We start from the raw sequence: 26,878 nt of genomic DNA on the forward strand, positions 1-26,878 counted from the left end.
AAATACTTTATATGATATTTAATATTGAGAGACGGCTAGGCAGAAATATAGTCTGCTCATTTGTTTTATGATTCAGGAGGGCTGGTCCTCACCATCAGTCAGCCAATCAGCTCACGATCTGGAGCATAGCCCTTCCCCTAACCCTAACATCCATATTGTTCACGATCGTCGTCTCCCTGCGATGATTACAGACACGAGACGTCGATGACGATGTTGAAATGAATATAAGTCGTGATGATGACGTTTTGAAGAGAAGGATAATCAGAAGGAGAGAAGGATGAAGATCATGACATATTGGTGGTGTTGATGCTAATGATGATATTGAAGAAAAGGATGGTCAGGAGGAGAGATGATGAGCAGATGATGTTAGTGAATGATTGTGGCGATGATTATGGTGTTGGTGATCATTATGGTGTTGGTGATGATGCTGCTGGTGGTAGTGGTGATGATGATGGTGATTATGGTGGTGGTGATGACGATGATCATGGTGATGATGCGGGAGTCACAGTTGGATAACATCGCTGCCATCGCTCAGCTGCTCAATCTGTCGACAGATCTGCACAAACTCAGCTCTCAGCTCCTCCGATCCCTGGCTGCCGTCCCTCCTGGGGATCCCTCGATCCCCGGGGCCCCCTCTGCTTCTCTCTCCACACGGAGTCCCCGGGTCCTCACCAACCCTCTCGAAGCCTGGCGGCGGTGACCCCGGGCCACGGGGTCGCGGGGAGAGACCCCCGTCTCCCCAACCGGGGTCTCGCGAGGACGACAGTGAAAACGAGGATGATGATGGTGCAGGTAATGAAGAGAGTGACGACGAAGGTGACGACGATGATGATGATGACGATGAGAGGGATGACGAGGTGGTCTGGAGGAGTCGCTCGTCTGAAGAGGTGAAGTTGGTGGAGGGTCCGGAGTGAGCGGCAGGGTTCGATCCCGGGTCCTTGGCATCACCATCCTCATTCCCACCTCGTTCTCCACCTTCTCCGCCTACTCTTGGACCACCTCGTTCACCACCTCCTCTACCTTCTGCACCATCTCCAGCACCACCTCCGTCATCAACATCACCATCGTCTTCTTCATTCCCTTTTTCACCTACCCCACTTCCTCCCACATGGCCTTCTCCTCCACCACCACCACCAACACGACTGCCACCACCTGGTCCACTGTCACCTCGTCCACCTCGTCCACCTCGTTCCGGCTCGTCCGCCGCTCGCTCCCAGCACAGCGCATCCCCGCGACTCCCAAGCGCCTCGTGGATGCTGCGGCGCAGGTCGATGGGTGACGGGGGCCGCAGCTCGATGTCCGACAGCGACAACGACTCCAGCCCCTCCTCCAGCCCCTCCTCGTGCACGCTCACAGGGGCCCCCACGGGTCCCTCCGCCCCCACCACCGCGGACCCCTTGCGGGACCCCGAGCAGTCCCAATCCCCACGGGAGGGAGGCGGCTGCGCGGCACCCCCTGAGGCGGCGCCCTTCTTGGTGAATCCGTTCCTCGCCGGCTTCAGGGCCAGGCTGTTGGGCCCCCACGTGAACGAGGAGGAGCCGGAGGAGGTGGTGGCGCCCTGCTCGCCCGCAGCCCCGTTGCGGGCCTTGACCCCTGAGCTGACGGCCACGACCTGGCGGACCCGCGCCAGCAGGGCCCGCTCGGGCCACGAAGCCGAGCACGGGCGGCGCCGGCGGCGGTCGCACGGAGCCACGGCGCCGCCCGGCGCGGTGGCGCACAGGCCCAGGGCGCAGGCCGCAGACAGCAGCTCGCACGCGCGGGTCGCCACGTGGAGGCCCCAGCCGCGGGCCAGCGCGGCGGCGGTGGCGGCACCGCCGCCGCGGGAGAGGAAGACGCCGGTGTCCACCAGGAGCCACGCCTGGAGCGCAGCGCAGGCGAGCAGCGAGCACGCGGAGGTGCGGAGCAGGATCGAGGAGCCGGGGGCTCCTCCGGTGCCGGGCTCCCGCGGCGAACCTCCCGCCTCCTCCTCCTGCTCGTCCGGCTCCTCGGCGGAGCATTGGGGCCTTCGGGGCGGGGCCCGAGTGGGCGGAGCGGGACGGGCGGAGCCGTCGTGCTCGCCGGGGGGACGCCGGGAGAGCAGAGCGGCCGCGGCGGGGAGCGCGACGGCGCTCGACACGAAGAGGCCGCGGGAGAGGAGGAGCACAGCGGCGGCGGAGCGGCGGCGCTCCACGTGCGCGACGACGTCGTCGCCGCCGCCGCCATCGGTAACGTTGTCATCAACGTCATGACCATCAAGGAGGTCCCGCGTCATCAAGACGAAGGCGACGTCGCAAGCGACGGAGACGACGAGGTGTGCGCAGCAGATGGCCAGGAGATACGGACCCGGCCCAGCAGCGTGGAGTTTCCTTCCCCGCCGCCGCCGCAGGAGGAGGAGCGGAAGCAGCGCCGCGACGCAGAAAGCGGCGGTGAGCAGCGGAAACCCGGAGTCGAACACGAGGAGGGAGGTCAGGGGCGCGGGGGCCCTCTCGGGGGTCAGGAGGTCACAGGAGAGCGACACGGAGCGCAGGGCGCACAGCGTCAACACCAGCGCCGCTCCCAGGGGGGGCAGGGGGCTCTGGGGATCCCTCTGAGGGTCCCTCGGGGGGTCTTTTAGGGGGTCGGACCCGGACGGCGGCTGCAGTGGCGGCGACGGCGACGGCGGTGGTGGGGGTGGCGATGGTGGCTTCGTCTTTATCAGCGTCATCAGCAGGAGTCTGGCCAGGGTGAAGAGCGCCAGGACGGAGAGGAGGGCGAAGGCGCAGGTGAGAACAAGCGAGCCCGCGTCCCACGTGGGGCCCAGCGTTCCACGCAGCTCACGCCAAGGCCCCGTGCCCGGAACGAGGGAGAGGAGGACCGGTGCCCACTCCCTGGCCCATCCCGGGGCCCGCGACGGAGGCATCGCCGAGGAGAACGGCTCTCGGTCGGTGCCCGGTCTCCGGGGAGGGAGGGGAGGGTCTGGTGCGGGTCCTGGCACGGGGACGAAGCGACGGGCAGCCTCGTCCGTCACGACCCCCGGCTCTGGAAGCACAGAGGAGGAGAGAGGTCACGTGGGATTGGGTGAGCACCTCCTGTTTGAGCGGAGCCACAACGATGATTTTTATTTGTATGCAGCCTTTAGGAAGGCTTTTTCGGCAGGGAAGACTGAATTAATTGAAAAATGTCAAACCCTATATCCGCGGTCAGCCAAGTTATGACTGCTGCATCACCAATGGGATGATTCGTAATCAAGTTTTGGGTCAGACTGATTGAGCAAGATGTGTGTGTTGTACACCCTCCACCACCCGACGCAGGCAATAGATTGCTATGCAACGCTCTGATCCACTGAAGCAGTCTCTGTTCTGTTCTTGCGTTGGGTAATACAGCAATACCCTGATTTATGTCTCACCTTTTGACGTCGCTTCGCAAATACCTTGTCACTTTATTAATACCGCTACCCGATTTTCGTCATCTCAATGCACAGTTGCATCGGTGGCAGCATCATCCATCCTTTCTCGTATCCGTCACCTCTCAGCCGTCGCCTCCACCTTTTCACGTAAAATCTTTTGATTTACGTCGTTTTGATATTCATCGTCGCAGCTTTCCCCGATGTATACCAGGGTATCACTGTACCAATGTCGAGGTCTCCTGGCCACCACAAGAGGGTTTCAGGACAGAGAGTTCGTGTCGTTTTGCTGTTCGTCGTCGTCCTCAGTCGAAGGAGCACAGACTACACAGCGTACTCATTGACATGTAAATTTTGTCTATAACCCCTCCCTCTCGCTGCCTCCGCCCCCCTCTGTCTATTTAAGGCCACCCCACAGAGACGATCACCCCTCTCTGTACCTGTGTTGCCCGCTCTGTGTATCTTGGTGATATCTGTCTGCTTATATGTCTGTCTATAATTTTTTCTGGTTAGATTTTATGTCGCTATTTCATTATACCTGATGATGATTGCTTGTGTTGCAATCGAAACGTCGTATGCTATTATTTATTTTTTTATTTTTTCTTTATACATGACTTTACCGAAAGAACCAAAGAATGACTACACAGCGGTTGAGCACGTGGTCCATAGTTTGGGTTGCATGGCCATGATCGCACCACTGTGGCGGTGTCTCTAATTACACTGGTCAACACACTTTTTCTGGCATAAGGTATTCCAACGGTTTTAAGGTAATTGACTCCAAATCTGGCATCAGTTTTTGTCTATCACATCAGGTTTTTGAGATATCAAATATTGCATTTTCAATAAAAACTGCAGAAGAAAAATGTTAAATAAATGTGGATATCTACATAAAATGATATTATAAACACGCTATCCTAAAAATACAGCACCATATTTTAACACTAAAGCAGTCACTGACTCGCAACAACTTGCAATCAAAAGTGACAGAGTTCATTTCGGGTAAAATCAATGAAAATTGGGTATGCCGATAGCATAAAAATGAGATGTGATAGAGCAAATCTGAGATCAGATTTGGAATCAGCACCCTGAAATTAGTCTAAAACAGCTGCAAAAGTCCAGGCCAGAATTTTGTTGTTGTTGTTGACCAGTCTTATCCATTCGTGAAGGGGATGTGGTGCAGCATCAGACTGGTGATGATGTTCTGGTGCGGTGAATGGTTCCACCACCACCGGCGTCTTCGAGGAGGAATGTCGACGCCAGGAGGTGCGATGTTTGCATCTCGAATGAGGAGGAGTTTATGCTGAAGCAGTGATGAATCGGCACGTTTGTTCATCACGTCACGAGTCGACTCATTGGCTGTGTCGGGTGGAGAAGGGCTGTACGACACACGGCGATCTGAACTAAAACTCAGTTCTGATTCACTAAAGCACCAGTTTGACATCGATTAATATTGACTATTAATTTAAGATGATAAAACTCTAATTGTATGACGTGAATTATTTGTAAGCGTCATTTTTATTTAACCAAATCACGTTTCATTTAAGCAGTTTAACAAATAAACTCGGCCTTGTGTTTCCGGATTGTGTACCGCCCGCCGCGTGTTGTGTTGGCGCGACGTCCGACGTTTCGCTGCACATGCCGGGAGCTTCTTCAGGAATAAATTGAGGACTTGGAGAAGAAGATCCCCAGCATGTGGAGCAAAACGTCGGAACATTGCTTTGAACATCGCGCGGAAGAGCCTCGCAGTAGCAAGTAGCAGCAGCAAGCAACAGCAGCAGCAAGAGCAGCAAGCAGCAGCAGCAAGCAACAGCAGCAGCAACAACAGCAGCAAGCAACAGCAACAGCAGCAGCAAGCAGCAGCAAGCAGTAGCACCAGCAGCAAGCAGCAGCAAGCAACAGCAAGCAGCAGCAAGCAACAGCAAGCAGCTGCAACAACAGCAGCAACAGCAATCAACAGCAGCAGCAAGCAGCAGCAAGCAACAGCAGCAAGCAACAGCAGCAACAACAGCAGCAAGCAACAGCAAGCAGCAGCAGCAGCAAGCAACAGCAACAACCAACAGCAGCAGCAGCAACAGCAACAACCAACAGCAGCAGCAAGCAACAGCAATAGCAGCAACAGCAGCAGTAGCAGCAGCAAGCAACAGCAGCAGCAAGCAGCACAACCGCGAACCCCCTCGGCAGTGGTAAATCCCGCCAGGCCTCACCGGCTTCCATCTCCCCTCCCACCCCCCGACCCCGATGCATAGCGCCCGCGAAGTGGCACGTATTCACTTGTGAGATTCCTGACCTCCGTGACCCCGGGGTCACAGGGGGTCACTCACCCGCACCGCCCGCTGGGGTCGCAGTGGCCGCTCCTCTTGCAACGTCCGGGTTCGGTTCCAGATCCAGGTCCGGTGAGGTCGACGTGGCGGGTCGCGGGTCTGCGCCGCGGTCCGGGGTGAGAGATGGAGTCGGCCGCAGCTCCAGGATTGCAGACGGCAACGTGGCCGGGGAGTGGGCTGGGTTCGGGTTCACGCCCGGGTCAGAGTGCGGCGTAGGACTTAGGTTTGGGGGTGCGGGCGGTGGCAGGGAGGGGTTCAGGACTGGGGACCGGTCCGGGGTCTCCACACCCCGGGTGGAGGGGGGCTCTCGCCGAGTTACGACGTCTCCGGAGGTCATAGCGACCGGCGGGGACGTGGGCGGCGTTGGAGGGGAACGGGTGGAGTTCACGTCTCCTGGTCCAACATCAGCCACTCCACGAGCAGTTTGAACATCTGCTCCGTCATCACCACCACCACCATCAACAGCTCCTCCATCATATCCATCACCGCCATCGTCAGTGGCGCCGCCTCCACCACCACCACCACCACCACCGCCACCACCATCACCACCACCACCACCACGGCCCCCGTCCCCCTGGGCCCTTGCTGTGGGGGTGCCAGGTGATGCGGAAAGGGGACCCTCTCGTGGGTGCGGGGTCGAGGGCGAGGTCATGAGCATGGGGGTCCAACTCGGCTCATCGCTCGCATCCCCAGGGACCCCTGATATGGGATGAGGGATCCCCGAGACAGAATGCGGGACCCCTGATGTGGAATCTGGGACCGATGGTGTCGGACCAGGGACCCCCGGTGTGCGATTTGGGACCCCTGGTACTAGAAAAGGGATCCCCGATGTCAGATCTGGGACCCCTGATACTGGAAAAGGGATCACCGATACTGGGTCTGGGACCCCTGATACTGGAAAAAGGATCACCGATACTGGGTCTGGGACCCCTGTTCCTAAAACAGGTAGCCCTGAGACATGATCGGGGACCCCTGATGTGGGATCTGGGACCCCTGATACTGGAAAAGGGATCACCGATACTGGGTCTGGGACCCCTGTTCCTGGAACAGGTAGCCCTGAGACAGGATCGGGGACCCCTGATGTGGGATCTGGGGCCCCGAGGTGCTGCTCGGTGACCGTGCTCAGCTCTGCGAGGGAGTAGGAGGTAAGGGGAGGGGGGGTCGAGGTCTCGGCAGGAGCTCTGAAGCGGCCACCTCCTGCCTCGCCGGGGTCCGGTCCGGGTACCCCCTTGGTGGAGGTCGGGGTCCCCAGGGTCCCCGAGGGGAGCGGCGGCTGTGTGGGGGGGTCGGCACGCGGGTCAGAGAGTCGGACCCCGAGCGAGGGGGCGAGTGTTGGGGTCGCCACGGAGGCGGCCGGCACCACGAGGACGATGATGACGAGGAGGTAGAGGAGGTGGAGGAGGTGGAGGAGGTGGAGGAAGAGGGGGGGAGCCATCGTGGGCCCAGGATATCTGCAGATGGGAGCACGAGATTTCTGGTGAACTCATTGAACTTTTCATTTATTGATTAAGCCCCTCATTAATTCAAGCGATGATTTGCCTGCACCGCATATTCATTATCTCATTCGTGCAAAATCCTCGTCGTAATTTATCCTTCATAAAATTCTAGGACGAGACAATTACTCGATGAATTAACCATTCATTCATTAACCTGTTTGTTAACTCATAGCTTCATTCATTCACGTATCCGCTCATTCGTTTATTCGCCGCCGATGTTGGCCGTGAGCGGGAATAGAACTGGGATCGTCAGGTTCCTAGGCGTAGCGTGCTAACCACCGCAAAGACAAAGATCCCCCGTATAGCCTCCAACAGACTGCTCGCGAGCACTGCCTTCGTTTCCACCCCGCAGATGGGACTCGTTTAAGGCTGAGTCAACCTCGACGAGGCCCAGGGGGAACGGTTCAGATATTCATCACCAGTGTTGACCGTGAGTAAGACACGCGCACTCATTCAGACACCCAGACTCCTGCACACACGCAGACACAACAAGACAAAGATCACCCGTACAGCCTTGGCTTTTGGTGCAAGTGCTGCTCGCGAGTAGCACCTATGAAGGCCGACACGGCACACGAAGGGGTCGGTGGCCAGCATCACGCGCGGTCACCTTTGTCTTCCGAATGCCGATGTCTACCACACACCACATCCAGGTTTTCATCTAAAGCCGAGTCGTTCTCCAGGAGGCCCTCCACCAGTTCACACAATCGTCACTGGTGTTCGTGGTCGTGAGCGTGCTAACCACTGTGCCACCGCTCCCCACACAAATACAAAGATCACCCGCATAGCCTTAACAGACTTTAGGAGCAAGTGCTGTGAGCGAGCACCTATTAAGGTTGGAACGGCACACGAGGGGGTGGATGGCCAGCACCACACCCGGCCACCTTTGTCTCCCTAGTGGCAATGTTTACACATCGCACTAGGTACTCATTTGAGGCTGAGTCGACCTAGGGGAGGCCCATGACCAGTTCAGATAATCGTCACTGGTGTTGGCCTTGAGCGGGAATCGAACTCGGGATGCCGGGTTCGTAGCGCAGCGCGCTAACCGCTGCACCTCCGCTCGCCACACAGAGACACACACAGAGACACAGACACAGACACACAGACACACACACACAGACACACACAAGACACACACGTGGGCGGGAGCACACGTTCCACAGAATAAACGCGGGAGAAGTTGGCACGGGTCCCGTGGAGCATCTCACCCTCAAACTATGCTCTCACCTCCCCCGAACTCCCGCCCAGTGCAGACATCAGAGGGGAGATGACACGGCGAGTGGGTGATGGGAGGCTGTCAGGGGTCAACAGGGGTCCACTGACCCCCCCCCCCCGGTTTGTCACAAGACCCCTGCAGTGATGATTTGTGTATGCACCGCACCAGATACAGGTGAGGCCCAGGACTGGTTCGGATATTCGCCACTGCGGTCGAGAGCGGGAATTGAACTTGGGTAGCCAGATTCATAGAGCATTACAGCGCTCGTTTACCCAGGAAATAATCACTCAGGACTCTGTTGTGAGGAGGGTCTTGCTACATTGATCTTTTATATCCAGATAGTTTCAGCCAGTTGATGAGTGTGTGTGTGAAACACGTGGAAGGAACCCAGAGCATCCGGAGAAAACCCACGTGTGCCAGGAGGCAACAGTCTACCACGTACTAACAGAACTTGCTGTACTGCCTTCTGGCGGTACAGGATTGTGGAACAGATGGAGATGAGTCCACACTTGCTGTGTCTATCGCCTTCTCCTGACGAGCCAGGGTACACGGCTCCTCCTCCTCCTGACGCCCCACGGGAAGAGAGTTCTCGCAACATTCGTGCGGTGATCCACCAACCCTCGCTGCTTGCCTCCACAGCGCTGGGCTACGGGCGGCCACGTGCTGCAGCAGCAGCAGCAACGCAGCCACCACCACCGTCACCACCACCACCCACCACCACCACCACCGCCACCACCACCTATGCCACCACCACCAACCACCACCGCCACCACCGCCGCCGCCACCGCCGCCGCTACCATCACCAACCACCACCACCGTCACCGCCACCACATCCACCATCCACCACCACCACCAACCACCACCAACCACTACCACCACCACCGCCGCCACCACCACTGCCGCCGCCACCACCACCAACCACCACCACCGTCACCGCCACCACCACCAACCACCACCACCAACCACCACCACCACCACCAACCACCACCACCGCCACTAACCACCACCACAGCCACCACCGCCGCAGGGGCTTTGCACGCGTGAGAAGCGGGACGTGAGCTCACGGGTTGCGGCTGTTTGCTTTTAGAACAAAACCAACTCGCCTCGGCCACAGAGGATCAACTCGCGCCAGGGACACAGAGCACACAGCCGCTGGCGATAATTCCTCCCAAATCCCCGTGCATTGTGCCCCAGTGACATCACCCGCATAGACGCAATCGACTCGCGAACTCACGCACGCTCACCCAAAGGTAAAGCCCACCCCTCCCCCGTATAGCCTCTGACAGACTGCTGCTGCATTTATGTTGAACTTCTTTCGCACCGTACGTAGCCAGTCGTGCTAACCGAGTAGCATGCAATGGTGTCCGGTGGACAATGCCACGCCCGACCGCCTTCGTATCCCCAGCGATATTTTTTGTATGCAGCGCACCAGATACAGGGGAGGTCCTGGACTTCTTCAGATATTCGCCAATGTGGTCGTGAACGGGAATTGAACTTGGGTAGCCGGGTTCATAGAGCAGTGCGCAAACCACTACACGACTGTTCCCCCGCTCACCTACATTGTGACCCCCATCACCCAGACCCTCGCCAACACCAAAGACAAAGATCCCCCTATAGCCTTTGACAGACTTGGGGCAAGTGCTGTTAGAGAGTACCAATGAAGGCCGGCACGGCACACGAGAGGGTGGGTGGCCAGCACCACGCCCGGCCGCCTTTGTCTCCCCAGTGGCGATGTTTACACACCGCACCAGGTACTCATTTGAGGCTGAATCGACAAAGGGCAGACCCAGGACCGGTCCAGGTAATCGTCACTGCTCTTGACCGAGAGAGCGGTCATCAAACCCAGGTCGCCGGGTTCGTAGCGCAGCGCCCTAACCGCTGCACCACCGCTCACACAGCACCACCATCACCGCCATTCACTCACACGCCGGCTCCATCACTCAGGCGCGTTACCTAACAACGGAGCAAGCCGGTTGCCACGTGCACCGGTCACCGTGGCGACGGTCGCCGTGGCGACGGGATGACGACGGCGCCTTGACGACGCACGCGGCGCGTGCCTCGCGTGGCCAGCGGGGCCACGTGAGAATCTCGGGCGATGGGCGACGATTTTTTAATTTGCGACCGGACGGCGAGAGAGCAACAGAGAGCCCATGGCGCCATTCACAAGAGACGGAAGGCCATTGTACGGCGGGCTTGCGGCACGCGACTAGCAATGTCACCAATGCACATCTCTTGATTAACTTCTACGTGACGCACTGTTAATGGTAATTTTTTTTATTTTTTACGGGCCACGAGATATCCCACTGCTGGACGAAGGCCTCCCCCCCCCTTCACGCTGTTCGCCATCACCTCTCACGGTCCACATAAGCGCCCCGCACACGAGCCCATCTCGTCGCTCCGTCTCCGCCGTGGCCGAAATCTCTTGCCGCGTTTCCCATCCCCTGGCCGCCGTTCCGTCACCAGTCTCCTCCATCGGGAGGGGGGGGGGGGGCAACTCGCACCTTGTGACTGTGCATGCCCACCACTCGCTTTTCTCAACAGTCCCCAGTGATGGTGGTGATGATGATGGTGGTGATGATGCTGATGATGGTTATGATGATGATGGTGATGATGATGGTGATGATGATGGTGATGATGGTAATGATGGTGATGATGGTGATGGTGGTGATGCCGTCTCTAACCTGCGTACGCGTTCCTAGCTCTGTCTCTGAGTTTAATTCCAAACACTCCATGCTATCATCATCATTATCATTAATTGGTATATCCACTGCTGGATGAAATAATTTCGATGTCTGTAACTTGCCTATGTTCTCTAGCCGTGTATCTCGGTTTAGTTCCACACATGCACCGCTCCAAGCTCTTTCATCATCATCATAACCACGGTATCTCCACTGCTAGATGAAAACCATGACCATATCTATAAAACAGTTTACAATGAAAATAGGGAGGTCACTCCTACCCCGTCTGCTCCCATGGTCTAAAACTCACTCCCGCATAGCGACCACACAGATTCCCTCCTCCAATTAAATGAATCGCTCAACGCCTCGATGATATCAACAAGTAAAGTTGACACAGTGATACAAATGTACATCTCCTTTGGATGAATGCCTCACCACGCTGCGTCACTCATGGTGGTTGCTTGACCATACTTCACCACACTGGTCAACGCGGGTCGGTGAAGGCTTTGCAATGTAACTGCTGATAGCCGTGTCAGGGCATCCAGCAACAAACAAGCAACCATCTCGATTTGGTGGGCCTGAGACACCGGGCTGCAATTCCCCATTCTCGCGACGGGGCCGAGTATATCCACATATTATAAGCAAAAGTACGATTCCAATCACGACAAACAGATCAATGTACAAACACAAATCAGAGACATCACGATTGACAGTCAATAAAAGTGATGCGTGGCTCGGGCAGGAGGCGACACGGCGAGACGGAAGGACGGCCGATGGCGAACGAGACCTGTGATGGAATGGCAGCCAACAGGAGTGGAACGCGCGCGCGCGCGTGCGGGAGGAACGTCCCACTGGGAGATGGAACTCGAGGCCACCAGCGCGCGTGCAGGCACGAGACGCCCCGTGGCATCGCAACACACCCACCCACCCGTGAGCCGGGATGACAGCGGCGAGAGGAGGACTTCATCTAGCAGTGGATAGCCCACGGCTGCTTGTGACGTTATTGCAATTACAGCGGCGTTAATTGTTCGAAATTCGTCTGCTCCGAACCAATGCCCCGCTCGCCTTGCATTGAAACAATCACATTCCACCCACGCCGACAAAATCCACCCCCCACGCACACTCCTCACGCACGCAGGCGCGCGTGCCATTACCCACACATCATCAGCGCGCCACGGCTCCCACCTGCTCCCCAAGCCTCCCACCGGCGCCGTCCCAAGGCTCTCCCTCCCTCCAGAGTGCGAGGCTCTCCTCCTCGAAGTCTTCTCCTCGGCCCCGTGGCTGGAACCTCTGGGCAGCTCACGACCGCCACCGGCTCCTCTTGACTCTCCACCCCCCCAGAGTCTGCCCCCGTCTCCCAGCACCAGCGCGTTGCTCTACCTGCTTCCACCACTTGCTCCCCCAGGGCTCGCCTCTGCCCCTCTGCTCCCTCCTCTCTTCGGAATTCAGGGTCCGCACCGCGCGTTCCAACCCCGCCCGTCCACCCCCCCCCGCCCCTCGATGTCAAATCTTCACGTCGCTCCTCCTCCTCATCATCATCCTCCGCTTCGACATCGTCGTCATCACATCAGGCGGGCACGAGACGAGGTGTTGTTGATGCGGATGTTGCGTGATGATGGGAGAATGGTGAGTGTGTGTGTTGATGGTGTGTGTGATGGGATGATGGTGTGTGTGATGGGAGGATGGTGTGTGTGTGATGGGAGGATGATGGTGTGTGTGTGATGGGAGGATGATGGTGTGTGTGATGGGATGATGGTGTGTGATGGGATGATGGTGTGTGTGTGATGGGAGGATGGTGAGTGTGTGTGATGGGATGATGGTGAGTGTGTGTGATGGGATGATGGTGTGTGTGATGGGATGGTGAGTGTGTGTGTTGGGATGGTGAGTGTGTGTGATGGGAGGATGATGTGTGTGTGATGGGAGGATGGTGAGTGTGTGTGATGGGATGATGGTGTGTGTGATGGGATGGTGAGTGTGTGTGTTGGAAGGATGGTGTGTGTGTGATGGTGTGTGTGATGGGAGGATGATGGTGTGTGTGATGGGATGGTGTATGTTGATGGTGTGTGTGTGATGGGAGGATGGTGTGTGCGTGTGTGATGGGATGATGGTGTGTGTGATGGGATGGTGAGTGTGTGTGATGGTGTGTGTGTGATGGTGAGTGTGCGATGGGATGATGGTGTGTGTGTGTTGGGAGTGAAACGTGCGCGCGCGTGAGCGCGGCCGCCGCCGCTGCTGCAGTGAGTGCGCGTTACCGCATTCACTCACGCGCAGCGCGACTCCGCATGATCTCGCAGAGCTCGGTAGAAACAATACCCTATAACACTAGCCCTATAGACACAATACCCTATGGCCTTAGTCCTATAGAACCAATATCCTACAGCCCTAGTCCTAGACACAAAACCCTAAACCCTAGTGCAATAGAACCAATACCCTATAGGCCTAGTTCTCGACGTATGTTAAATTTGTATTTTGCACCGTACGTAGTCAACCCTATGCTCACTAACCCTATAGCCATAGAACTAGCCGTAAACACACTCCTTATGAAAACAATAATCCCATAAACAACCATATAAGCCTAGCCATATATTGGACACTCTAACCCGAATATACACAACCCTAATCCCATAGCTCTTATAGAAATAACCCCTATAAACTAACCTCAAACGATAACCCTCTCCCTGTACACAATAACCATATAAAATCCTAAACCATAGAAGTATAAGCACTAAGCTATATATACAAAGTCCAAACCCTATATATTTATAGACGCCAATAAACAAACCGATATCCTATAACCTACCACCCTATATACCCTAAAAACCATAAAACCTAAAAATACAACCCCTAAAGCTAAACTGCCCAATACCCACGAAACCCCTACACACCTTAAATCACAAATATAAACCTTAAACATCTGAATATTCAAAACACTAATCTCTAACCATCCTATAATGGCTATATTCACGTAACCATAAAATACTAAATAAAAAAAACCCATTAAATACTAAACCATATAAACCACAACACGCCGTTTAAATCCCAAACTATATCCACACAAACTCGAGCCTCTCTCTCGGCACAGGCCAGGAGGCCTCTTCCAGTGGGTGCTGGCAGGACCCTCGATTGGCAGAACGAGAGCGAGAGAGAGAGAGCGAGCGAGCGAGAGGTGGGGGTTTACATAAAGCAAAGTTAAAAATTTAAATTAAAAAAAATTACGAGATGATGAACGAAGCAAAGTGCCGAATACACCGAGCATCTTCTTGTTTCCACTGATCGTAAAAAAAGAGACACTTGGGGGACCCACGGCACTGAGAGACGAGGGAGGGAGGGCAGCAGGGGGAGGGACGGAGGTGGAGGGGAGGGATGTGGTGGCAGCAGGAGGAGTCCTGGGTCACCCACCGTGGCACGAACCCAGTGGGTACCCATCATCTAAACTAAACGTTTGTTTTATACCAGGTAAGGCCCACTGAGCTATATAGTGTTTTTTTTTTAAAGAAGCAACCTGGTCACAAATGATCGCTCAACGAAGCGGCTCATCACGTTGGAAATGTATAGCAGCCAAATACTCTAAATGCATGTTTCTAAATGTGCAGGAAAAAAACCGGCGAGCCCAGAGAAAAATCCACACGACCACGGGGAAAGAGAGACGCAAACTCCAAATATACAGCAGGCGTCAGGGTCGGGATCGAACCCAGGACCTACTGCATACCAGGCGAGGAAGTAAACATCTCGCCACCACGAGATGTTAACTACCTTGCACTCACCACTCATCTCCCGAGCACTCACCCACTCGCATTACCCAACATTCGCTCGCAACACCCACCCATGACATCCACCAACACCCAACTCGCTCCCAAAGAGCACCCATTCTCTCAGTCACCCCCTCACAGCAGCAAGCACGCACCGTCACCCCCGCACCCTCCAATCCCCCATTCTACAACACCCACCCATTGGCATCCTTCTCCGTGTGTCTGGGTGCTGGGGGTGGGGTAGGTGGTGGGGATGTCGTGAACGTCAGACGCTGACACTCGACCACAGGTGCCACCCTCACCCTCCCCCAGAACCTCGCCATGGCGAGGAGAATGGATGACCCCCATTCCTCTCCTTGGCATCCGTGACTCGAAGGGACATTCCTCATCACGAGCAATCCAGACCCAGAGTTATCTGGAAACCGGGCCAAGGCCCCCCCCCCCCCCCACCGCGCGGTGGTGGTGGGGGGCACAGAAGCAAACCGAGAAAAAATTAACCCGTAAAAACAATGTTTTTCACTATAAATCCTTTATATGCGTGTTCAATGGGCCACAACCCAGTCCACATTGGTCTTTGAAACGGGCGGCTAGAGTCCTCTCGTCCTCTGGCTTGAGATGGCTGCCACCTATGGGTCAGATGATTGTCTGCCACCATTAAGCAATTGGTAATTAAATATAAAAACATTTTTTCCTAAAAGGTGTAAAATTTAGGAATTTTTTTTTCACGAAAATACATTGTCACGCACACCGAGTCTGTGTGCAAAATGTCAGCTCGATTGGATCACGGGAAGTGGGTTAAAAAACGACCGAAAGATTTGCACGGTCGTAAGCGCGCAAATTAACTTAATATAAAGGATTTTAAAAGCGCAGAGCACCAAGCAGACCGGGGGGGGGGGGGGTGGATTTGTGAAAACCAAAATATGGGTGAAATAAATAATCAGCTAAATCAGAATTTATTCCTACCCCCCCCCCCACACTCCTCGACCAACCCAGCCACCCCACTTCACCAGCTCGCATTACAAAGCGTGAAGTATGGTCAAACGACGGTCACGACCGGCGTGACGTGGCGAGGCCTTCATCCAGCAGTGGATTAACAAAGAGCCGTATATTGTTATTATTACTATTAATTATATTGTTATCGTCTGGCCATGCGATGGCTCAGTCCAGGCCCGGCAGACGGGGACAAATGAACTCGCGGACAAGGATGCGTGTCACCACAAGCACGGACCAAAAATACTTTTGTCAATCGTCCCGTCGAGAATCGGAGTTCAGCATCCGAGTGGGCGTACTCTGCTCGGCTTGCGAGTAGTGGAACAGGCGGGGTTTCCCCCAAATTTATTTTCAACGTCTTCCATCGCCCGAGCCCCTAACCACAAGTTCCCACAAGTTTGGCTCCGTCCCCTCTTGGCTCCCTTTTGTTTCACTTTTTATTGTAGTTCATGGATTCCGGCTACAATGGGACCATCGTGTTGTCCGGGTGGCAAACCGCAACATACACGGTACGAACGTACCTACTCGTGTGAGTGACAAAGGTTACGGCCGGTCAAGCGGTGGTGGTGGCTACGCTCGCTGCACGCGGCTCAGAGGACGCAACCGGGTACCCGATACCCGTACCCTACCCGATACCCGCCGTTTGCGACCCTGGTGCGGCCGGGTACGGGTAGACCGTGAGTCACTGGTGAGTCACCGTTTGTCACTCATTTCCCAACGTCTTGTCTCTTCTCACAATTCAAGTTCCTAGAATCAACCCACTCGCGCCTGCAACATGGCTTCATCCCAGAGGTCGCAATCAGGTACCCGATACCCGTACCCTACCTGGCCGGGTACGGGTAGGGTACGGCCGGGTACGGGTACCCGTTTGCGACCCTGGTGCGGCCGGGTACGGGTAAGGAATCAAAACCCGTTTGCGACCTCTGACGCGGCTGCCTCTAACCCAGCGCTGTGGAGGCAACAGCAGAGGGTTGGTGGATCACCGGTACACGTTGCGAAACTCCCGTCCCGTCGGTGTCGAGGAGGAGCCGTGCTCTGACTCGCCAGAAGGTGGTACAGCAACACATGCGGACTCGACATATACCGTCTGTATGGGATGGAGTGTTTCCCCCTCGTACGCATGGCCTCTCTCTCACACGTAAACATTAATTGGCCTGATAACACCTGAATGTGTAGAGGATCACAGTGCTTGGGCAATTGTTGGCACCGGCTCATCGCACGTGGCTCCTTCGTCCTGGCATCTCCAAGCCGTCTCTTCTCTCTTCGCGAGCGAGCAAATACTGTTCGGCGGCGGTGCAGTTTTGCAAATGAACATTCTTAGAAATAGCAATTTTTTTTTGTAAAATACATGTTCGTTTTAAAATCCCCCGCCCATTTTGCCAGAGGGGAGCTCGGTCCAGTCATGGGCTGTACGATACACACAATTCCCATCGGTTTTTTTGAAGATGCGTTTTTCAGTGACCGACACGGCTTGTGATAGACACGTGATGGTGGTCGTGGAGGTGGTGTCATTATTGTGAGTAGCGATAGTGCAGTGCAGGTCAGCACATTGCGCTACGAACCCGGCAACACGGGTTCAATTCCCGCTCACGGCTATCACCTGTGATGATGATTTAAACCTCCCCGAGATCGATTCAACCCGCTCCGCCATGTGTCGTGCCGGCCTTCATAGGTGCTACTCGCTAACAGCACTCGCCCCAAAAACTCTGTTAACACGATATGGGTGATGTTGGTCTTGTTTGTTATTATTGTGCAGTGACTTTTATTTGTCATTCTCTGTAAACAGGGCCCGGTCCGAGAGTCCCAACAAACGCACGGCGCGAGCACCACGAGCATGGCTCCACGCGCATGGCACCACGAACACGGCACCACGAGCACGGCACCACGAACACGGTACCATGCGCACGGCTCCAGGTGCACGGCTCCACAGCGCACGACGCCCCGCGCACGGCACCACGCGGCTTGCTCACAACAACTCGGCAACACAAAGACCCGGACCTCGCGCCTGGGATAGGATAGAAATAATAACAATTATTATTATTACGTGGGCTGCCATGATTATTCCAATAATTCGCGTTCGAAGAACGGTTGTTTGATTAATTGGTAAACGGCTACATTTATATCAACTCTCTGCTCAAAACGGTGGTGGAAAATTCCACATTTCTATGTCAGGGGCCAAATCTCTCAAATAGGGCAATCACTATTGGGGCTCCCCCACACCGTGGCACTCATTTGATTGATCCCAGAGGATGGGCTGTTTGTTCTCTGACTGGGCACTGACCTCATCAACTTTTGACTGCAAGTCAAGGGGGTCTGACCAGAGATACCCGGTCTTGTGAAACTTTATTTAATACTTTACAGGCATGTTCCGATTCACTACCCCCCTCGGCGATTTGACGAATTGTCACGATTTGACTTCATCTGGTTGGTAAAATGTCGGTGTATAAATTGTGAATGTTCGACATCTACTCGCACAATTTGGCGCACGTATCATGAGCGTATATAAACCACGGTTCATCGATTTACTGTCGTCGTGTGCCAAGCGATTCACCACTTGGGCCAAGTCACTAACTGCAGTGTTGGTCACGGCGGGCTACCACATCCCAGCGCTACGCAAATCGCGTCACGAAAATTATTCGACGCAAAAAATGGTAGGTATACAAAAGCTTCACGTGGCGTCGTTCTGCGGTAACTATTGGAATAATCGAATATAACCGAACCGACAACTGGTTATCATTTCACGCAGCTTTAACGATTGGAATTAATAACAAAGACAACAATAATAACACCAACAGCGGTAGCACATTGCACGAAACCCAACGGTGTGGGTAGTAACAGGGCAGGCGGTACTCCGCTGCAGGAATGGCGAAATGAAAATGAAATCCGTACGGAACTCGCCGCTCCGTCCCCCGACGGCCGACCACGTTGAGCCAACGATAGAAATTCCACATTGCTATGGCGGGACGTACGGAAAGAATCTCCGGAGGACAAACAAAACGTAAAAACGGTTGGTTGGTGAGTTAAGTGACACTTAACACTTTGGGGTGGTGCGACGTTCGGGCAGGCAGGTGGTGGTGGTTCACGAGCACTCACGACACGGGCGGGGGGTTCCGTTGGCTTCGCGGTTCTAAAAAACACAAACGAGAGCCGAGCGGGCTCCGGACTCCTATAAAACAAACACGGTCACAGGCGGTACGAACAATCACAACAGGCAATCGGAATACGTCGGAGCTGGGAATATCCTTGTGCTTTTCCATACACGGGGGCGTTATCCAACAGGGTCACTTGGGCCCGCTGCCACGGACGCCACCGATAGGGACCGCGTACAGTAAAACGAAGGCATTGAGTTATTGTTCCGCACGGATTTGCGGACTTCACTGTGTAGAATCCTTCGAACAGCGCCCGAGAGAAGAGTTTTAGTGCTACGTGCAGGAGTGTAGGGCGGAAGGCGTCTGACATCGTCGTCGTCGTCATCGGCGTAGCCGTCAATGTCACAAATTATCATTGCTGCTAGCATCATCATCATCATCATCCATTCCGAGCTTCACTGCCACCATGCTTCTATAGCAATCGTCGCTATCATTGTCAAGACCACCTTCATCAGCACCACCATTATGATTAATAGCGATCATCGCTACCATTATCATCATCACCACCACGGTGATCATTAGCTGTAGTTTCTGTCATTGTCAAGAAAACATTCATTATAACCGCCACGATGATCAATAGCAATCGTCGCGATCATTATCATCACTCCCACCTTCATCAACGTCACCACCATGAACTGCGATTCTACATAACGTTTTCTGCATGAAAATATTATCTTTGTTATTAAATTGATTTAATTCTTGAACGACTTCATACATTAGCAAGGCTGTAAATCCCTTCAAGTGTCTCCCTGTTCAGCGAGAGTTGGAGCAGCGCAGGATTCTGTTGACAGCTACGAATCGATGATGTAAATTCCACATTACTATTACAGGAGCCAGTCTCTCCATAGGACCAAATGCTGTTATAGGATATTAATTTTTCACGATTCAACATAGCATTGCTAATATTTTTGCCTTATTCTAGGATATCGTTAACATTTCTAGTATTCTGTAAGATTCTAAAGGATATTGTTATTACATAGGCGATTACATGTTCAGTATAACGATAAGATGCTCGTATAATTCCGATACCGACACAAGGACAACTTAAAAAGGGCCGTGTCTAAATCCCCTACCGCTCCTGCACGCGTCTCCCCGTGGGGGTCAGATGGTCGTGTTTGTCGGCCCTGAATCGATGGCGGAAAGTCCACATTCCTATGGCGGGAGTCGGCAGTCAACAGCACAACGGGAAGTGCCGATCCTCGAATTGAACGTCACCGCTGCCTACATCGTGGATAAAGAAACTCGGGACTCGGATTTCCGGTCATTCCCTTGATGGCCAATTCCTTTACATCTCCGAGTAAAATTTTTACAAAAGGCTTACAAACTATGGACCGTTGGCCTGAATGTAAACTGCGCGTGACATTCGTCAAAACATTGGAATGGCTTCACAAAACAAACACCCCGAGTGAGCTCCCAGGCCGGGTGGCCGGGTGGGTGGTGGCCTCCCCCCCCCCCCCCCACGAGGGGTAGGTAGGGAGGGGAGTGGGGTGGCAGAGGGCCCTGGGTTGGGCCCTCGGACCATGCGGCCATGGCGACGCCGCGCTCGGCCAATAAAAACCGCGACCTCTGCCGCGTCACCGTCATCGCCGTGGGTTCTGCTGATGCGAGATTCTCAAAAACGAACGGGGCGATTTTCCGCACGCGGTTACCGGGCCGGGGGACTAGCCAGGCCCGGCGTGGACAAAGTAAAACACGTAAAAAAACAACAATCGTCTCTCTCTCTCTTTCACCTTTGGTCGTTTTTTTCTCACGCCTGACAAACATAAAAAATAAACTCTCCCGTCTTACAGTGCACGCTTACACCGCGTAAACATTCTCCGGCTGGCGGATCGCCGTCTTCTACGCCGCCCCCCCCCGTCTCCTCCCTCGCTTCGCCCGCTCCATCTCCCTCGCGGCGGTTCCCGTCGTCCGGATGGTCCCGTCCGGGCAGGAGCGACGAAGAGGGCGACGGTCGCGACGGACGGCGGCGACGCAGGGGGGGGCGGGGCTCAGTTCCAGCCGTTGCAGCAGGCGGAGGAGCGCAGCGTGGTGGCGCACGGCGTGATGCTGGGTGTGCGGCTCCGGCTGGGACATCCGCCGCTCTCAGTAGGAGCGTTCTTCGTGACTTTGAACGGCGCGGGAGATGGGGGGGGGGGGGGCACGAAGGGGAATGACACGGAGAGGGAATCGGGGGACATGGGCGGTCCACAGTCAGGAAGACACACGAGATAGTTACAACGGGAAACAACAACAACGACAACGACGATGTAAAATACGATGATGTGCAACGATAGCATGAGAGCGACAGTACCCAGGGCAACCACACTGTGCACAATCCCATGGGCTGGCAGGATAGCGAACATTAATAAAAAAAAATACATTAATTAACCCTTTTCCACATAGGCTTTCGCGAGCAATGTCATCCATAATAGAGGTTTTTGGGTTAGATCGCGTCAATATATAAATGTGTCGTTAAAACCCGCCACCACCCGACACAGCCAACTAGTAAGGGTTGTCACGCAAACAGAACGTGGCCAATTCGTCACTAGTACAGCACTAACCGGTGTGTTGGAGAGCCAAGCCACAACATTTACCATCTTATTACGACCTTTCGCCAGTAATTACAACTAGCTTCATCAGGCAACAGCCAGATTTTTCACAAATACTCAGATTGTAAATGTTGTGGCTTGGCTCTCCAACACAACGGTGTGTTGTCCTAGTGACGAATTTTAACGACACATTTATATATTTACGCGATCCAACCGAAAAACCTCTATTATGAATAACCATTTTCCGTTCTGATGACGTACGTGTACGTAAACAGTTTTTCTTCCGGTTTCGTTCCGATATGCATACCGTACTTGCATGTCATCGGAACAAAGTCAGAAGAAAAAAATAACTTTATTGGTACTGAAAAAAAACATATGGGAGGGCATGTGGCACAGTTTGGCACCAGCTATCATAGAGTGCTGTCATGTCCCTACAGTTCTCTGCGATTGGTACAATATATTTAAAAAAGAAACGGTGCTATGCCTCTCTAAATAAAATTAACGTTGGGCCGCTTGCGATTTCCGAGATTGGGACCCCACCCTGCAACTTGCAGACATCTTAGAATGGGAAAGCGTTAAATGTTTTCGAATAAAGAAAATCTAATTTGCAAGTCCAGTTTTATTCCGATCGTGGCACCGGCTCCGTTGCCACGAGTGGCAGGAACCCCGTTGGCGACGGCCCGGAGTTGGGGGCCATCCATATAGTACGTACGCATGGAGGGGGGGGGGGGTTAACACAAATGCGTACGCTTGCGTATGGGGGGTCTACTGACAATGTAGCATAGGAAACGGGGGGGGGGGGGTGGTGAAGCCTCGATAATAATTAGTCTACATTGGCCTACAAATGAGTTAGATAGTCCGGCGGTGTGGACTATCTGTTTGCTTAAACACGTTAATATTATTAATCCTTGATCGTTTCTGCGTGAATTAAATATCGGCCGTTCTATAGGATTCGGGGGGTGTGTCAAGCGTACGTACGCAGGTGGGGGGGGGGGGGGTGTAAAAAGTACGCGTGCGTACAGGGAGGTGGGGAGGGGTCAGGTTTTGACAGATTATTGCGTACCTACTCAATGGATGGCCCCTTGCCCCACCGCACATGTGGCAGAGCGGCGTTTCTCAGCTGCGGTCCTGGCAACCCTCCCTCGCACCCGATTGGTCGGCAATCGGGGAAAGCCGAACACCGTGGGTGCGGCCGTGACCGCTTGGGTTGAGAGACTGCATTATAGAACTACTTCAGAGACCCCTTCAAGTTACTTTGCTCGCAGTTCAGTTGCTTTGTTTGTGTGTTGAACTTCTCTCGCACCGCTACGTAGCCAACCGTGCTAATCGGAGGTACAGATCGCTCACACCTGACTCTAGGCAGAGGTATTCTTTCCAGATGCCATTGCTGGGAAACTCTCGTTGGTCATTTATTCTTGTTCGCTCACCTCTGCTGTTACCCTCTCCCCTAACCCTACCATTCTCCCCTCTATGCGGCTATTGTTGATTAATTACAGTATTAAACAAAGTAATTATGGAATTTTCTGCCAGGAGATGACCGCGCAGTCCCGCGGGATTGCACAGATTTCCTGTGATGTTAGCGGCATGGCAGTAGGGACCTGGGGGGGGAGGGGAAGGCCACTGGGGTCAACGTGTGCCAGCCCCCCACCGGTGCAAACGCTCGCCAAGTTGCCGGAGACCGATCGGCGTTACTCCGTTACCGGCGAGCGGTGTTACGTCTGTAACCACGATCACGGCTCACGGTGTGGGGGAAGGGGGGGCTGTGGCGTGCGCTGCCCAGCGTGGGAGTGCTTTAGCAGAAGATGGGGGGGGGGGAATCCCGGCCGACAGTGCGTAGAGTAGATTTCGTCCCCCCCAGGGTAAGGGAGGGGGGGCGGAGTGGGGGAGGGGGGCCGAGGGGGGGCCGAGGGGGGGAGGGCGCGACAAATTCAAATTCACTTCCGTGGATTCTCAACATGACTCGCAGGCGAAAAAAGAGAATATGTAGAAAAAAATGGTTTAAAAAAAAGTGGTGGCAAATGAAATGCGAAACGTAAATGAGCAGCTTCGCAAAGCTTTTTTCGTGAGCGGGGGAAAAAAAAACTCTTGCAAACGAGCGCCGGGCCCCCACCCCCCGCCTCCTCCCCGTAACCCCCCCCTGCCCCCCAATTCCCCCCAGCCGACCAAAAAACACCACGAGGCGCGGTGCTTGAGCGGTACTCACATGGTACGAACGTGTATCTGAGGGCCATGCACAAGCGATGCGGAAAGACAGAGAGAGAGAGACAGACAGGAGACAAGACAGGGAGAGAGAGACGGAGAAAGAGAGAAGTCTGGTCAGATGCGCGACTCAAAACGACCGGAACCCACAAACGGCCACTCCCACACGCACGCCGCCTTCAAGGTCGCCGCCTCGTTTGCGTCTTCCTTACAGCCCGACGGGCTCTCGTCTTGCACGCTTGCACCCTAACGCCGCGTGTTCCAGGCCCCCGAGCGGACGACGGCTCCGGTGACTGCCACTGTGGCGTGGCGGCGCCGGACGTGCTTTCTAACGCGGGGCCTGAAAAAGGTCCCTGTCCTCGCGTCCCAAACGCAGCGCACGCGCACCTCCCTCAACGTTTAGGGCCTTCTTCATCTAAATACCAGTCGTTACGTGCGCTGCGCGTACCCTGATGATCGGAATAGGAATTCAAGATCCCGGGTGAAATACCAGTCGTTACGTGTGCTGCGCGTACCCTGATGATCGGAATAGGAATTCAAGATCCCGGGTGAAAGTAGAAAATGTGAATTCGAATTAAGATGGGAGGTCCCGTGTGTGTGTGTGTAGATATGGCGCTTGTGTAGAGAACGATTTACACTCACAGCCAATAACAGTTTAGTATTTGAACCGGTACTGGACCTCACACGGGTCGACTCAGCCTTATATTTGTACCTGGTGCAGTGTGTAAACATCAACACTGGGGAGACAAAGATGGCTGGGTACGGTGTTGGTCCCCCTCCCCATCTTGTGTGCCGTGCCAGTCCTCACAGGTGCTCGTAAACAGCACTTACCCCAACAGTTTGTTCATGGCTACACGGGACAGTGGGGAACACGTGGTGCATCTGCCCGTCAACTCGGTCAGTTAAGCAATAACACCTGCGCATCTGTGCTGCGACAGGTGGAGGTGCTATTGACCTGAGAGCAAGCCTTGTAACCTATCCTGCCACTTTGGCTTCAAAGGGCACCTATCCTGGCGCGAGCACGGTGGAGACACCACCGCCACTTAGCAGCTGCCGTTGTGTGTGTACATGGGAGTGCATGTGCATACGTGCGTGCCGTCCCACGGTGACGTAGGCAGCTCCGATTGAAATCAAGCAAGGATGGCCATTTGAATCAGTGCTCTACATCCTGTGTGACATGTTTAGCAATCGGCAGGTGGGTGCAGAGTATGAATGACCTGTGTTGCATTTCAACGGAGAAAGTTGGTGGATGTCAAGAGTTTGGCGAACCCTGTTCTGCTACATCACCACCGCGATGTCGCTACATCGGCAAACACCGGCAAGTCACTTTAAAGTTTGTTTTGTTTATCAAAAAACAAATCAGTGCAGGAGACAGCCCAGGACACACAGCATCCTCGGCGCGTGTCTACAAGTGATTTGTGTGTAGAGACCGCGTCTCCCTGTAAGCTGTGTGCAAAAAACACACGTGGCCTGGATTGGCAAGACACGCGCACACGCACGCACACCCGCAAGCACGCACGCACGCACGCACACACGCACGCAGGCACGCATGCAGGCACGCACGCAGGCAGGCAGGCACGTACACATGCGATGATGTGCGCGAAGGTGAGCGACCGTAATGTTGTGGGAGATGCGGTTCGTCACGCCACACCAGGACCCGGCATGCGCGTGGGAGAGATTAGCGTGGGTGTGTACGTGTGTAGGAGAGTTTATAATTCAGTGTCAGTATGTACCAGGTATGTGTGTGTGTGGGTGCTTGTGTTTACACGTGTGCTTGTGTACGTGTGTTCGTGTGTTTGAGCGACGCTCACTACAACGAGCGAAGCTCTGGGTGACTAAAATGTATAAGTGGTACAGTGGGGAGCATAGATGGAGCAGCTATATATTTTTTGTCAGTCAATTCATAACCCCAGGGTCTGCCTTGTGACCTCCTGGCAGTCAGTCTGCATCACTTGACGTGGCCTCAAAGTGAATGTAACCTGGCACAAGTGCTGTGGTGACATCACCGCCACTTGGTGGCGAATGGCGGTTGTGTGTGTATACAGATGTGTACGTGTGTAGGGAGCAGTGGTGCGGTGGTTAGCGCACTATGCTACGAACTAGGCAACAGGAATTTGATTCCAGCTCAGGATCAACATCAGTGACGAATACCAGAAAGCAGTCTTGAACCTCGCCTAAGTCAACTCAGTCTTAAATGAGCAAATAGTGCGATGATCAGCACCACGCCCGCACCACGGACGGGCGTGGTGCTAATCAGCAGTGTCGGCCTTCATGGGTGCTCGCGAACAGCACTGGCCCCAACAGTCTGTTAAAGGCTAAGGGGGGGTCTTTATCGTTTTTTAGTGTCTGCGTTTGAAAGTGCGTGCGTGTCTGCGTGCGTGTCTGCGTGCGTGTCTGCGTGCGTGTCTGCGTGTATGCGTGTCTGCGTGTCTGCATGTGTGCGTGTCTGCATGTGTGCGTATCTGCATGTGTGTGTATCTGCGTGCGTGTCTGCGTGCGTGTCTGCGTGCGTGTCTGCGTGCGTGTCTGCGTGCGTCTGCAGTGGTCCACTCACGAGTGCAGGCCGTGCACGCCGCCCTCCACCTGCGCCGACATGGTCCGCTTCTCGAACTTGAGCTCCCCCGTGTACATCATGGACCTGCGACGGCACCAGGGACAAGCGGCTCGTCAGCAGGGCTCGGCTGACTCTCGCCACAGCCTCGACGCGGGATGCCGGAACGGAGAAGTGCAGTGGTGGCGACGGCGGTGGCGGTTGTGGCGGCAATGGTGGAGGCAGCAGTCGTGGTGGCGATGATGATGATGGTCATGGCGGTGGTGGCAATAACAGTGTAAGGAGCGGGAGTGCAGCGGTTAGCGCGCTGTGCTACGGACTTAGAGACCCGGGTTCGATTCCTGTTCACAGCCAACACCAGTGATGATTATCTGAGCCGGTCGGTCCTGGGTCTCCCCTAGGTCAACTCTGCCTCAAATGAGTACCTGGTGCAGTGTGTAAACATCACCACTCGGGAGACAAAGGTGGCCGGGCGTGGTGTTGGCCATCCAACCCCTCGTGTGCCGTGGCGGCCTGCATTGATGCTCACGAACACCACTTGCTCCTACAGTCTGTTTAGGCTATAAGGTCTTTGTTTGGCGGTAGCAGTGATTGTGACTGTGGTGGTGGTGGTGGCGGCAGTGGTAGTGCCGCATGTTTGTTG

The 26,878-nt window shown here is 54.6% G+C and overlaps 2 protein-coding genes across 8 annotated transcripts in view; both read right to left on the reverse strand.

Annotated features, from left to right (window-relative positions):
• Positions 1 to 502: 502 nt before the first annotated feature.
• On the reverse strand, positions 503 to 10,325 carry LOC133351799 (uncharacterized). Its single transcript, XM_061567333.1, has 4 exons — positions 10,185 to 10,325; positions 5,683 to 7,133; positions 1,168 to 2,997; positions 503 to 687 (listed from the first exon to the last, which is right to left on the reverse strand). The coding sequence occupies exons 1-4, from the start codon at positions 10,226 to 10,228 to the stop codon at positions 503 to 505; spliced, it is 3,510 nt and encodes a 1,169-aa protein (XP_061423317.1). The 5' UTR covers positions 10,229 to 10,325.
• A 7,191-nt stretch (positions 10,326 to 17,516) lies between these two features.
• Positions 17,517 to 26,878, reverse strand: part of LOC133351571 (inosine-5'-monophosphate dehydrogenase 1-like) — a 37,246-nt gene continuing 27,884 nt past the window's right edge. For 5 of the 7 annotated variants that reach the window (XM_061566876.1, XM_061566875.1, XM_061566873.1 and 2 more), the window contains 3 exons: positions 26,239 to 26,322; positions 23,689 to 23,705; positions 17,518 to 21,061 (listed from right to left, as the gene is read on the reverse strand). In XM_061566876.1, the coding sequence (XP_061422860.1) occupies positions 20,946 to 21,061; positions 23,689 to 23,705; positions 26,239 to 26,322 (217 nt within the window). In that variant the 3' untranslated portion in view covers positions 17,518 to 20,945. Of the gene's footprint in view, positions 21,062 to 23,688; positions 23,706 to 26,238; positions 26,323 to 26,878 lie in introns of all 7 variants that reach the window. The other 2 variants (XM_061566874.1, XM_061566877.1) reach the window with 2 other exon arrangements.

This window comes from Lethenteron reissneri, chromosome 38, assembly GCF_015708825.2.
Source record: "Lethenteron reissneri isolate LAM-NWPU_2019-01 chromosome 38, ASM1570882v1, whole genome shotgun sequence".
NCBI classification, from domain to species: Eukaryota; Metazoa; Chordata; class Hyperoartia; order Petromyzontiformes; family Petromyzontidae; genus Lethenteron; species Lethenteron reissneri.